The sequence below is a fragment of the Oreochromis niloticus genome, linkage group LG5, assembly GCF_001858045.2.
Source record: "Oreochromis niloticus isolate F11D_XX linkage group LG5, O_niloticus_UMD_NMBU, whole genome shotgun sequence".
NCBI classification, from domain to species: Eukaryota; Metazoa; Chordata; class Actinopteri; order Cichliformes; family Cichlidae; genus Oreochromis; species Oreochromis niloticus.
In genome coordinates, this window is record NC_031970.2 from 26,564,892 (window position 1) to 26,579,764 (window position 14,873).

Consider the following 14,873-nt stretch of genomic DNA (forward strand, 5'->3'; position numbering starts at 1 on the left):
AGTGAGAGCTGAACCCTTTCTCTTACTTCGTTATGACAAAATAAAACAAGTTTAAAGTGCATCACCATGGGTCTACATCAGGGGTCCGCGACTCCAGGCCTCGAGGGCCGGTGCCCTGCAGTTTTTAGATGTGTCCGTGATCCAACACAGCTGATTCAAATGGCTAAATGACCTCCTCAACATGTCTGGCAGTTCTCCAGAGGCCTGGTAATGAACTAATCATTTGATTCAGGTGTGTTGACCCAGGGTGAGATCTAAAACATGCAGGACACCGGCCCTCGAGGACTGGAGTTGGGGACCCCTGGTCTACATGGACAAAGCATCATTTCATAATGAATTTCTTCAATTAGCTCTGAGTGCCGTTTAAATTATAGAAATTAATTTCCTATAACATTATTTTCTTTTTAATGGCACCTGAAAGAAAAGAAAAAGGAAACTTTAATCAAAAGCTCCCAAATAAATAAACTGTTAAGACATTAAAAACAAATCACACAGAGGCCTACTGCTATGTACAACCTTTTATTTTTGATTTGCAAAACATCAGACAAAAATAACATTACATAAACACCAATTTATAATAGAAAAAGAAGATCTGAGACAAAAGATAAATTGCAATTACATTAGAATTTAGGTGACTTTGATAATTGGAGCCATATCATGCTGACCTACAGAGGCAGTTTATGGCTAGTAGCTTGATCAGTATACATGTGTTACAAACATTATATTAAGTGCTTTCGTTGGTTCAGGCATTGAAATTCAACGTGGCATGGATTTGGGTTCACAATGCAGGGAAAGGATTCAATACCAAATTCAAATTGATTCCTTATTTTAAAAAAAAAAAAAAAAAAAAAAAAAAAAAATCATCAATACACGTGGCTGCCAGAGTACCAATTAAGAAGCCAATTGCACACTCGGACAACCTTCCCGCTCAAATTAAGCCGGGGAACATCTGAAGCCAGCTTTGTTAACACCCTCCCCTGCATGAAAAGGGTCATGTTATGGCACACAGCTCAGGGTTGATGTGACCACAGCGTCATTGTTCCTCAGTATTGACTGATCAATAAAAACTCTCTAATTTTATTCAGTGTATACCTGAAGCAGTTTGACATGAAAGCAAATAAAAAGAAGGAATAAAGAGAGAGAGCGAGAATTAGAGAGAAAAGAAAAGTTGGTTTGAAATCACCAAAAGTGAGCAGTTGCTCCTTAAATATGATACTCGGGTCTGAACGGATTACCCCCCACCCCCCACAAGCAGCTCCAAGCTGCATTTCCAAAGACACCATCTTCTAATGAGGCTTGTCGCGCCGCTAGGGGCCGACACTTTGGACGATGCCAGCATCAGGTAGCGTCAGTGTTGCACAACTTGGTGATGCTCAAGATAAAAGCAGCATTGCATGGACACTGAGGATTTCGCCCCTCCCGATTCCCCTGTTTGACTGAAAAGCATCAGGAATGACGAAGGTGCACGACAGAAGGAGAGGTGATGACGCGGAGAGGGTACGGCGGACGCGATGGGACAAACCACAGGGCCAAGGTCATGATGACGCACTACAGAGCATAAGTCATGCTAACAGTACCAAGGGGAGCACAAGCGCACCTCTCATTTCTCCTACTGCCACTTCTTTAAAGCTGCATTCACTCTGAAAAGTCCTTCTCTTCAATTTGCCTCGAAAGGGACAATTCACCCCAAATTACGTGTATGTATTTACACCCCTCTCGCCTGCAGTGGTATAAATGTGAAATACAAAAAAATTGTTCCTAAATGAATCTGCTCACAAGATTTGTGGATTTGTTATTTAACCCCATAACTCTGCCACTAAAGACACATTAAATTCAACAGAAACGCAGCTATCATCTCCAAAACTTACATCAAATCAGTCTAGAGCAAAGGGTGTCAAACATAAGACGTGGGCCAGAATCAACCTGGCAAAGACTCCAATCTGGCCCACTTGAAGGCTTTGAAAAATGTGATGGAGCGCATAGATTTGGAACTCTTTGCAATTTCATACGTTTTAACAGCTTCTCCTACTGATAAAGACCTCCCCTGCTGCCATCCTGTATTTGCAATCCTCTTTCCTCTATGTACTAATGAAATTTCAGGTTTTTTTTCCTAAGGTCAGTCCATGTCAAAAACAAACAAACATACAAACAAAAAACAAAACAAACATTACAAATACAGGTCAGTCTTGGCAAGGAGCTATGGAACCTGTTTTGTAATCTTCCACAGTTATTGTGCAGAAAACTGAGATGTAGTGTTGAAATTGCACTGCTTTTTCTTGTATTAAGCCTTCTCAAAGATTAAATGTTTAGTTAAATGTCTTTACACTGACAGATAGGTTACTTTCACTGGTCCAGCCCACCTAATGATCAAAGTGGGCTGTATGTGGCCCACGGTGTAAAATAAGTTCGACATCCCTGATCTAGACTGATAAATAGCTACAAGCCAGAGGAAAAACATGCACATTTCATTTTTGAGTAAATGGTCCCTTTAATGCCTGTAGAGATACTTGTCTGCAACACCGCAGCAAGATAAACTGTACGTGTTTCTGAAAGCTACGGAAGAAAAAAACAAACAAACAAAACAACAACCCCGAAACAAACAAACAAACTACCGAGCTAAAGAAGCAGAGAAGAATGAAAGTAAATGCAGCCTCATCCTAGCCAGAGCCCCGATGGTAAGAGTGCAGGCACTATTTTTAAAAAACACTCCCGGTATTTTTGTGCGTAAAAAAACCCCAAACAAACAAAAAAACAAAAACGCCTTTGCCAAGTCTGAGAAGAAAGACCAAACAGAAAAAAAAAAAAAAGAATGAATTCTTTAGCTGGACTCTCCCAAATCTGTGAGATATCTCTGAGGTAATCATTGAAGTATGACTCATTAGACAGCAATAAATACCAACATGAATACAAATATTATAAAAGTAAAAACAGAGGCAAATGCTTAATGCTAAAGCAAAATCTGAGCTAAAAGAGGTAGGTTTTCTTTTTAGGTAGATTATGGTGTACATCCATTGTGGACACTCCTCTTTTTTTGTAAGAACTACATTAAGTTGATTCCATTACAATCCCTGTCCTAAAGGGAGGAGCAGAAAGAATACAAAATAAAGACTTAAAATCATTTGCATGGGAGATGGCCAACAGTCCTCTGTGAATGCTTTCATACATGTTTTCAGACAGGATTTGTAATGGCAACAGTTACGCACGCATGCACGCACACACGCACACACGCACACGCACTCACACTCACACAAAACACCTCCTACAACATCTACGAATATGATAAACTGTAAAGCTTGCTGGTGATAGTGTACCATGAGCTGTATATTGCAGGCATTGTTACTGTGTTACGTTGCAGATCTTATGGAAATCTCAACAAAGATGGCTCCATCTATTTTGAGGTCGGATTTCCACTGATGTATAGTTTACAAGTTCCAGTATTAGAACAACTACAATGTAGAGTTAAAAAAAACAAAACTGAACAGATTCTGAGCAGCCTATCATGATGAAACCAAACAGGAATCCCTGGGAATGAACCACATTCAAATTTAACTTTATTTATGAGCTGTATACTGTGTTGGGAAATAGAAAAAAAAAAATCAGCAATCAGACATTCGGTTTGTTAAAAAAAAAAGGGGGGGGGGTGATGATTCTTTTTACGACAGAAACTCTATCACTACACAAATACTAACTGCTCGTTTTACACATCCGCGAGAGTTTTCCTGTTCGGTTTTCAAATCCCCAAACTCAACTCCTCTTTTTACCCTGTTCGTGTGTGGAGGGAGATCTCCCCGTGGCACTTACATATTCATCAAACCTCCTACTGTATTTAAACATACACAAGTCAACACTGCAACCTCTATCTCAAAAAAGGAAACAGAACAAATTCAAATCCATATCTACATACAGGAGTATGTATTTCGAAATAAAATCAACATGGAGACTTTTCCAAAAAATAAAAGAAGTCAAAAGTCAGTATTCAGTAACCAAGCACATCACACCCCTCATCAAACTGACATACTATACATACAAATGGTACTGCCTAACGACACTCGAGCTTCAACTCCTTAAAGATCAATCACAGCAGGGTAATTTGTGGGACGTGTGGATTTTACCGTTAGTATATTATATTATATATTATATATATCTTGATGATTTCTAGGAAGAGGGCAAAATTAAATGATAATATAAAATAAATCAAGCCTATTATGTGACTACAGGACCACTGAAAAAAGCGATCAGACTGTTTGTGATATGCGGATTATCTAAGCGCCGAGCCCCGGCTGTCAGCTTGTGGCGTTTCACAGTGACTGCAGAGAGTTGGAATAAAGCCACAGTGATGTTGAATGGACTTTAAACTGTTTAAAAACAGATCAAAGCGACACCTGTCACAACTTCTCACAAAGCAATTGTGAGAAAAACTCGCCATCTTCCTCACAGAGTAACCCTGGTCTACTGAGATGAAGGAAAATCTGTGTGTGACAAATGTGGACCGGACGGTCAGTCGCAGGAACTCTTTCAAAGATTTCTTTTGTCACACAGCAAATACAGGACAAAGAAAAAGAAAAGATAAAACTTTTATATTTAATTCTGCAAATGACTTCCTTTAAGCAACACTGCCTCTAGTGAAATCATGAGCACTTGGCAGGAAATCGACTTTACTTTAGGGAATTGTCTTGATGTAAAAGATATGTTGTCTTGTATAATTTTACCATAATCCCACATGCAGCAAGCCATATATTACTGGCCTGTAAACTGAAGCGTTTAAAGTCTCTTGGCAGTTTGGTTTATAAGCCATTAAATGCTGTCTGATGAAGCATAAGCCAAAGATGACTGACAGCAGAGAGAAGGCATACAAGTTCTTATCATATACAAGTTCATGTTCCAAAAGCCACAGATAAATAGCATATAAATTCAGCAGATGGCACAATGAGAATGTCCAAGGTTCTGGAGTCATCATTTTGATGTACTGTAATGTACCAGGTGTATAGCTAGCTTAGTAATCTACATGGCTTATATTTGAGAGCAGCACGGTTTGTTTAGGTTGTCCTTTTTTTTTCTGAGAATGAACCTTGGATATTCACATCAGCCCACCACTAAACAAAGAATCATTTGAGTGTGTCAAATATACAAGCAGTTCCCTGTTTAAGCCATTCCTAAATACCCCCCCCCAAAAAGGAACAAAGACAAGAAAAACAAAGATCAAAGACAAAACAAAGAGCATAGTGTTGGAGAACATGGTGCTTATGGGTCAGAAACAAAAAGTCAGTTGTGTTTGCATATATATTTTTGAGGAAAAAAACAAAACAAAAGAATCTATGTAGCCCTATGTACAGCGGCAGACATTATTTATATATACCTGGTATTTACACAATGCAGCCACTAGAGGGCTGCGCAGCATACATCATCAAACAGGAGGGCCCGGGTGGAGGACGTGCGCAGCAACACCACCACAACCAGGCCCCTGGACATTCTAGAAAATCCGCTTCCCAGTCAGAAACGAAAGGGGTGTGATATCTGTGGAGGTCTGAAACAGCTTCCCAAGCTCTCCATCCACTGAGCTCACTGTATACTGAGGAGGAACAATTCATGGAATTGTTTTTAAGGTGAAGTGACATATAAAAAACAACAACAAAAATATCTATTGCAATTATATCTGTAGCTATGCCAATTCTGAGTATGCTATGCAGCTATATATTAACAAGGCAGGCCCTTTGCTTTGCCATCAATTTACTATTCCAGTTAGATTTGGCATTTTAGCCCTTTAAAATCTGTGATAACATAGATACTGTATATCAATACATAGGCTTGAGTAAAAGGTGGTATAACAGTGCTTAGGATACATTTGATAGCAATTCTCTATTTACACGGGAAACAATAACAATAATTAAACAAGAGAGGAGAATAATGGAAAACAATTTCAAAAGAGAGCAACAAGCCATAAGGTTGGCTTGGTTTGATTGACAGTTAGCAGTGTAAGTAGCTAATACATTTAGTGGCTAATTCTCGCCTCAAAACCAGGCACCCTGAGGTCCTATCAGAACCTCACTAACTTACAGACTAAGCTCTGTACTCTGCTGTATAAACCTAGAATAATATAACATTTTCCTTCATAGGCTGTGAGGCTAGTCAGACAACTTGCCGAGCGGCTGCATGAGTGAAGCGAGCCATGGAGCAGCAAGGTTATTTTTAGGTACTGGAAGCTTTTTGAGAAAGTAGTTGACCATACCTTTGGTGAAAGGTGAAAGGCATGTGTTTGATTTGTACACAAAGTCATATACATATGCTGCCTTGGAGAGAAGCAGATTAAAAAACAAAAAACCCAAACAAACCCAAAAACAAACAAACAAATAAAAATACATGATTTCTGAAAATCATCAAAAAATTCAAAGTAATGTGCAGGCACTGCGTTTGCACCGGTAAACTGAAATGTAATGCGTACTGTATCTAAATTGTTCTGTGTAAAAGTTTCACATTGGTGATGTAAATATAAAAACAACCCCAGTAAAACCAAGAGGTAGCTTAACTGAATGGCTAAATGAATAACTGAGTATGCTTGTTGTGTTGGTGTGTGCACCACAGGCACACACACATAATGTCCAGGCATTTGAAGCAGCTGTTTGTTGATTTAAATACAGACAAAAACACTGTATATAGCCAGAAGTCATATGTATAGTTTAATCTGTACTATCTGAAATTCCCTTGTTTACTATGTCTCTTCATATCTGCTTGCTCTCCTGCACAATCTTGGCCTTTACACCAAGACAGACTTCTTTATATGGGAATCCACACGCACATGCAGTCGCACTCGCACTCACACGCACACACAAACACACACACTTTACTTTCTCTTTTTCATTTGCTTCATACACCACACCTGCATCTAGTCCAACCAGGACATTCTCAGCTCCTCTCTCTCCGTTTTTCTCTACCTACTGGGGTCTTGCCGCCAGCTTCCTCCCCGACCAACTGAGGTTCGGAGACTGCTTCTAGGAGACTTCACTGCCAAACACCTCCAGCACCAGTGGAGTGAGCTGCATGCTGTGCTCCGGCTGAAAGGACAGTGAGCGGTACTGTTTGGAGTGCTCCTCGTTAAGACTTCGCAGGTCGGCCAGCTTTTGGATCATCTTGGCGTAGAGCAGCCTCCCTCCCGGGTGGTGAAGCCTGATGTAGGCTTGCAGAGTCTCCGACAGTCGGTCTTGCAGGGCTTCAATCCGTGCATGATCCTGCACACCTGGGCGGTCTGCAATGAGGGAGGGGGGAAGAGACTCAGTGGTTTGATGTTAGGGAACAGAAAATAGCTTTTGAAATCTAACTGTCAGAAAGGATTATATCATGTGTTTATTGTGAACTACCATACTGAAAAACAAGCAGAGGATCCAGTCATAATTCGTTTAAAACCTTTGTGCTGCTTGTCACTTTTATATAATCAAGTGGACATATGCACAAATAATAGCATAGTTGGCAACAATGTTTCAAATATTTTCTGTTGCAAGAAGATACACTTCTACACTCAAATCATTCCTTCTACAGTCCTTTCTCCACACCTACACTACCTGGAGAAAGCAGACAGATGGCCATCAGCAGCACGTGCTCCTCCTCGTGCAGGTTGAGCTTCTTCAGTCCCACCTGGAACTTTACCAGCGGCTCCAACAGCTCCAGAGTGTGTCCCGCTGCAGAAGAGAAACATGCCATTAAAATGTGTAACCTACAACTCATTTCAGTGAAAAAAAGGCGATCAAAGAAATGTAACCAATTCTTGTTAAGACATTTTCATTTTCCTTCTCAGCTTTGTTTACACTAAAAAACGGCAATTTCTGGCTCGCACAATTGTCTAATTACCAAATTTGAATTAGGCTCGGTGTACAGACTAATACGAAATTTTGCTTTGCTGTTGCTTATGTAAATGAGAAGACACACAATTACATATAACAAATGAAAGCCATCCCTAGTGTTTCTGTGGATATGTTTGACTGATTTTGCAGAAATAGTGGATTGGATTAGCGACTTTTGCCTGAGGGTATATACACAGGTCACTGCCAATAACCTTATCTGCACTCCCACATTATAGTGTGGTCATCTCCTTAACGGAAAAGTACAAATGTTACTAAGTAAATATGCACATGTTTTTTTCAAATATCAGGTGGGGGAAAAAAACTAAAATTCATAAAACACCAGTAGGCAGATCTCAACACTGTCTTTCTTTTGTCCTTACAGCAGTAAACATGGCAGCATTTAGACTGATGTTTGGACTGACCTTTGGTGACGTCACTGATCTGATATTTAAAGTCAGGTCCACCACAGCTCCAGGACATGTCTTCCAGGTTGAAGCTTTGATTTGAACGCAGCATGATCACCTCAATGGCACTGGACTTGAGCAGAGCAATCTGGTCCTCTGCAGTCAGCTCTCTACAGGGAAACAAATCATCCATTACGTTTGGATGCTTATTTAAACGATTAAAAGCAATAATCCTAAAAATGGCAACAGATGACCTGAAGATCCAGTACTGCTGTTGCAAACGCCAGATCACCCTACTGTTTAAATCACTCAGTTGTATTATGTTAATTAAGAAACTGAAAGTAATTCAGTTAGTATTTCTAATTTAGTATTTCTACTAAATTGCAGGTTTTACTTAGCAATTTAGTAGAAATATGCAAATTAAATACTGCATGTGAACCATCTCGGTCACGGAGCTTTCTCCATCGGATAAATATTCAACCCAGGTTTATTCTGGTTTTACTTTCAGTTTCTATCGCTCTCCTTCTTCACCTTCTTTGCCTGCTTTGACAACAGGGCTTATTTTTGGTGTTTTTTGCCTTTAATATAAAACAACAGTGGGAGTGAGAAACAGAGGCTTTTTTTTCTTGAGGAGGCCATGCCACTATTTCTGCTAACTAAATGACTGTTTTGGTTGTGGCTTTATTTAATTTAATTTAATTTATGTTGTAGGTTTTTAGTTTAGTGTTTTAGTTTTGGTGGCAATTAACGGCTTTAGATTTCGTAAACTCCCGACTGAAGAATGTATAGGCTTACAATGGCCCAAAGGACCACAACAGCTGAAATAATAGAAATAAAGAGTAGTAATAATATCAACAACATATCATATACCGTGAAACTGCTAGAATAAAAGCATGATGTTTTTGAAATCCCACTAGTAAGAGACAAGAGCTAAACCTGCCACCCTTTAGGGATGGTATGGGCTGTTATTTAAGGATTAATCATAAGTGGACAAACATTCCAAAGGGGAATGACAACTTCCAGGAAATACGGGCCCTGACTCGTTTCAGCCTTGACCCCACGAAACACTGTGGATTTGTCAATGTAAACACAAGGAGAGAGTTTCATGTGTGGAAGGTGGGACCCTGGTCAGCCATTATAAATTTGTCTTTGTAGACGGAAAAAGAAAAAAATAATAATAATAAAAATTTCCTGGGGGTGCCCAACATAACCTGGTATGAAATGAGTTCCAGGATTTAATACTAAGGATGGTATAATCAATAAGTTATTTATCTATTCTGCACTAGGGACTGAAGAAATCATGAAAATACATTTGCTATTTACAGGACTGCAGCAGGGGGCAGCATCCATAGGTAACATATATAGTATATAGGTAGGTAAGTTGGCAAATTTAGCAGTTTTATTAGCTCAGACTTTTACTAATTTAAAAAAGTGAAGTGAAATTTGCTCTTTAAATTTTGGTTTCCTTTTTGTTGCATAGTCTAGCACATTCTTGAAGATTTTTGGCACCTATGTGCGAACTTCAGTAATCTGGAAACATTTGGATTGGTTTGCTGAGCACCTTTAAAGGCTCAAACAGTAAACCTTTTCCTGCTCCAGCTCGGTTGAGATCCAGTGACTGTAATGGCTGCCCCATTAAAGACAGATTACCATTTTACTGTTCTATCCCTCTCCAAATATTTTTTTGTGTAGTTTTGAAGTGTTATCCTTGTAGAAGGCAAATAGTTCAATCTGTGTCAATGGAGTATGACATGATGCAAAACTTTTCTTTATTAAAAGGTCCCTCTGATCCTGTACAGATTACTGTAGAAACCACCAAAACCCCAAACTATCACAATCTGTTAACTTTTTGTGCATCTCACACTGTTTTGGTCATGTTAATTATTTTATAAATAACTATTCATTAACTCTATGCTGATATCTGGACTAAAAATCCGTAGTTATGGAAACGTGAAAATAATTGTTTTAAAATGTACATAAAAATGAAGATTGCTCATAGATCTGACTCTATAATGACTCCCTTACTGATTCCTGATCATAATAGCACACCCACACAGGTTTTCAGGTTCAACAACCGTTTTACTATCTTAGTCCAAACAAGTAGAAAAGAGTAGAAAAGAAAATATGCCTGCCTGCATGTGACTCAGCTGTGTAAAAGCTCGGCTGCTATGTGTTTGACATTACTGTTTTGCAATGAGAACTGCCAGAAAAAACATGCCAGCATAGATAAAAGAAACTGATAAGCTTGGATGTAGGCTTGTCCTCGATACTGTGTTTTCTACTCCTCAAAGAGGTTTCACTCAAAGTCAAAAGAAAATAATTTCCACTGTAATAAAATTCTTTTAAAATTGTTTTTGTGAAATTGGATTTCGTTTACTCAAGTAAGCAGACAGAGTACAGTACGCAATCTGTGTAATCTATGGCCTTTGGCCCAAAGCCATCACTATGCCACAACAACAAATCAGGCAGGAAAAAAAACAAGTACGTGTACAAAGTCCTCAACACCAATTTAGGTAAAGTGTCACTGAGACAAGCAAATAAAGAATACATAAAGAGAGATCGCAAAAGCACATTTAAGCAATCAGAATCAGAATCAGAGTAACAGTAACAGACTAAACTATTTAAATAATACAATATGTTACGGAGTTTACAAATTTAAGAAATAGCATTCATACATACAAATGGCTCAAACAAAGGATTAGATTTTTCTAGAGCTGCATATGCTTTACTATTCTAAAGAGAGCCACACACATGCACACACACCTAGCAGTTTGGTATGTGACCAGACTGCTTCACATACAGTTTGGTACAGTTTGGTATGTGAAGGATACCAAACTGCTCAAAAAAATCAAGAACATTTTTAAATCTCTTTTCTTCCTGTCAGTGGTCAGTGACTTTACTGTCTGCCATGAGACACACAAATCAGCAACCTAAAAACAAAATTGGTCAGATGTCAATTGTTGTAATGTTATTTAGTAATTATTCTAATTTAATTAGTCTTTTCTCGACATTTTAACATCGTTTTAAAATTACTAAGAAAATTTTTTGGCTGCACTAAAGGCCTTGGAGTCAGATTAATCAGAAAACAGTCTTGATTCTTTTGACTGACATCAGTCAGAGTGCAAGCATGTACCTGAAACCGGGAATCATCTTGGCAAAGCCGATAACCTTCTGAATACTATAGGAGACCAGGTCAGCCAGGTGGGGCAGCATAGAAAAGCTGGAGCCTTCTTCTTCACTGGAGTCAGGACTGCTGCCCTGATCCTGGTACATCATCAGCAAGTTGTTGAAATTCATTTTGGTGTCAACTGACTCTGCATTGATCATAACACAGAGAGCAGAGAGAGAGGGAAAAAAAGGAAAGAGATCAAACATGAAGCAAGAAGAGTAAAGTGGTCACATGACGACATGCAACAATTTCACACCATTTCAGTGTGAATATGCACTCAGAAATAAAGCAGTTATGAAAACAGAGAGGGCTTGTTGGTGAAAAGGATCTGATCTGAAGCTTTACGACTTTCAGCTAAGCAGAAGTGCGCTGAATAGCCTCAAAGTGCAACTCAGAGAACATAGGAAGCTTCAGAGTAGAGCTGGGCGATAAAACGATAACGATATGTATTGCGAAATAACTTTTTCTCGATAGAAAAATTAAACTATTGCGATAGGCCTCATCTCTCTTGTCCTCTTAAAAAAAAAGAAAAAAAAAAAAGAACAGCCAATCCAAATTAAGTAGCGCAGAGCCGAACCAATCACAGCCGCAGCGTCATGTCACGTGATTTGTTACGTACAGCACAAGCGCCAAGGTGCACATGTGTATTTGTTTTTGCAGCTGGGCTGCCCAAATTAGTTTGCCGACTAGAGAAAAATCAACCGAGAGCGTGAGCGAAGGTTACCGAAGAAAAAACAGATGATGCTTCCAATGCCGGAGAGACTGTCGAACGGAAGGGCCACAGAAGTTCCGTAGTGTGAAGGTATTTCGGCTATTTCAAGTCTGACAAAAAACAGAGTAGCGCGCACTGTAAATTGTGCCGAAAGCAAGTCTGGAAATACAATAAAGCGGTGCATGCTCAATCTCTGACTGAAAGCGCTAATTCGTCATTCGGCTTTTGTCAGACTAAAGTAACTGTTAAAACTGTTTGAAAAGCTAAGCTATACAACAAGGAGAGATTGAGAATTTCCTTTTAGTTTTCAGTTTATTTGATATTGACAAAAGTTAGTCAATTTTGTCTGTTCTTCTGTAAAACGACCTAAGATTTATTTTTAGAATTAATATTTTGTTTCTAAGTGGAATTGACAATTTAGTGGTCTGTTTTGTTTGTTTTATTTTGAAACTTAAACGCTTTAGCGGCTGCCTTTTGTGTAGTTTGCAATATTTGCCTTTATTTATCTGAAACTGAAGTCTCATGTTCCTTAAGTACATCTACCCTGTTGAACTTATTATGGGAAATAAATATTTTAATTAAAACAAGCTGCTAATTATTTCACATTTTACTTGTGAGCAACGGCACATTTAAATCTTACAAATGTAGTTATTTGGCTTATATCGTGATATATATCGTTATCACCTGAAATGAAAAAAACATATCGTGATATGAAAAAATCTTATATCGCCCAGCTCTACTTCAGAGCTTGCTGTGGTTGTTTTGAGCTATCTGTCTCTGCTGTGTGCCGGTGCTAAGGCACGTGACCCTTGCTGTGCTCACACCATTACTGACATATGCAGTAATGAACTGAGAAGCCAGGTGTCTGAGGAGTGCAGGTAATTCACACGATTTCCACTAAATTCCCAGTAAAGCAGATTATATAAGTTAACGTGAAAATAACTGAACTGGAAAATGAAATCCTTTTCCAAGTCAGGTGTTCACTCTTAGTAATTTTCCCAAAACATGTCTACCAGAAAGGGGGGAGAAAAAGAGTGTTTTCTGACTGCAAGCTATTAGTCATTTCTGCTTTAATATCTTATAATTGTAATTCTTTTTCTCGTTTTCGGCAAGACACTGCTTTCACTTGATTGCCAGCGAAGTCTTCACAGTGTGTGAATTTTACCTGGAGAGTGACTGAAAGAATCAGAGGAGGCATCGGACAGGGAGTGGAGAGAGGCAGCTCTGCTAGCGCTTCGTGTCACTGGGCCCTCACGCACAGGGGGCTAGACATGAGAAAAGGGCACATGTAAAGGTTTCACGCAGTAAAAATTTAAAAATAGACAAGCATTTGATCTTAAAGTAAGCTATTTTTCTGCTGTAAAATAATCCAAACTTTCATGTAAACTGGGTTAGGGTTTCATTAATCAATAATCAATTTAAAACCATTATGGTAAAATAAGGTGACCTATGTTTGACTGGATGATGTTGATTTGATGAAGACACAAACCCTAAATCGGCAGAAGTCAGAGTAGGAGTCATCATATGTTTTATGGTGAGCCTCCACCAGCGTGGCAATGATCTGACTCTGTTCTTCGGTGAGTCTGGGTCGCCGTGCCTCTTTCTCCGCTTCGCGCTGTGCCTCCTCATCCTTCCTCCGCTGAATCAGGTCCTTCTTCCTCTGCACTTCCTCATCTGTCAGAATGACTGGATGGGGAAGATCAAGAGAAAGTGCGAGAATTGTCAGCAAAAGAGAAAAAAAGTGCACAAATAAATTCTTTGCATGACAGTTAAGCTCAAACACATACACAAAGACAACATTAATGCAAAGAAAGAATAGGAAATATCTGGAGTAAAATTGGGAAAAAAATTAAGAAATGCATAAAAAGTTACAGTAACAGAAGTTCTAAGGTACACCACTTTTAAAGCTTTTCAGTCTGGAGTTGTGTGCTACATTGTGTTGACAGCTATGTCAATGTTGTGCTGGGTAAAGGGTGGTTGTTGTTCTCTGGAGGAAGAGAAAGGCCGGGGATGGGTCCATATGGAGACCCCTGCTGCACTGAACAACTGAATGCATTGTCTTTGTTCTGTCCGCTCCTTGTTGTTCTAGCCACTGAATTAGCTCACAGAAACAGAGAGAGAGGCAGAGAGAGAACTGACTCTCAACAACATGTTGCTGTTTTTGTTTTTTTTAACTTTTAACAGCAACAGCACTGACACTGGCTCCTGTTCACATAAAATAAAGTGAAGTGTTGTTGCCGCTACAAGAAACTTTTTTTTTTTTCCTACTGGAGGAGGGAGTGGGACATTTGGTTGGCAGGGAGAGACTTGGACAATATCCGGATATTAGCAGAAGAGAAGAAAACATGTATCTGCTATTTACAGACTATAAAAACAAACAACAGTGTGTGGAAAGAAGAAGCCTGGCTAGACGGTACATTAGGTGTTTAAACTTCACATGGAGTATACTTACTGTACACAATGTGAGGAGGAACTGTTAGTTCAAATGAAATATGTAAACACTAAAGGAGCAAAGACCCAGAGATACTTGACCTCAGACCAAACATTACATAATGTTAACAAGCGGGACAGCAAGCCCCCATGGTAGCAAAAACCACATGTGTACATTTTACTGTGAATTCAATAAAAAGAAACAAGAATGCTTTAATGTCTCTAACACACAAATTTGTACACTGTACACAATGTGTACATTTTTCAAAGTAGGAAGTTGGTCTTGGGCGGTCCGGGATTCCAACATTATATCCTGGATTGGTGTG

At 39.1% G+C, this 14,873-nt stretch overlaps 1 protein-coding gene across 1 annotated transcript in view; it reads right to left on the reverse strand.

Moving 5' to 3' along the window:
• Positions 1-506: 506 nt before the first annotated feature.
• Positions 507-14,873, reverse strand: part of LOC100695813 (vitamin D3 receptor B) — a 32,855-nt gene continuing 18,488 nt past the window's right edge. Inside the window, exons 5-10 of the mRNA XM_003441540.5 lie at positions 13,607-13,803; positions 13,283-13,382; positions 11,370-11,550; positions 8,255-8,406; positions 7,554-7,670; positions 507-7,240 (exon numbers count right to left, since the gene is read on the reverse strand). Of these exons, the coding sequence (XP_003441588.1) occupies positions 6,987-7,240; positions 7,554-7,670; positions 8,255-8,406; positions 11,370-11,550; positions 13,283-13,382; positions 13,607-13,803 (1,001 nt within the window). The 3' untranslated portion in view covers positions 507-6,986. The remainder of the gene's footprint in view (positions 7,241-7,553; positions 7,671-8,254; positions 8,407-11,369; positions 11,551-13,282; positions 13,383-13,606; positions 13,804-14,873) is intronic.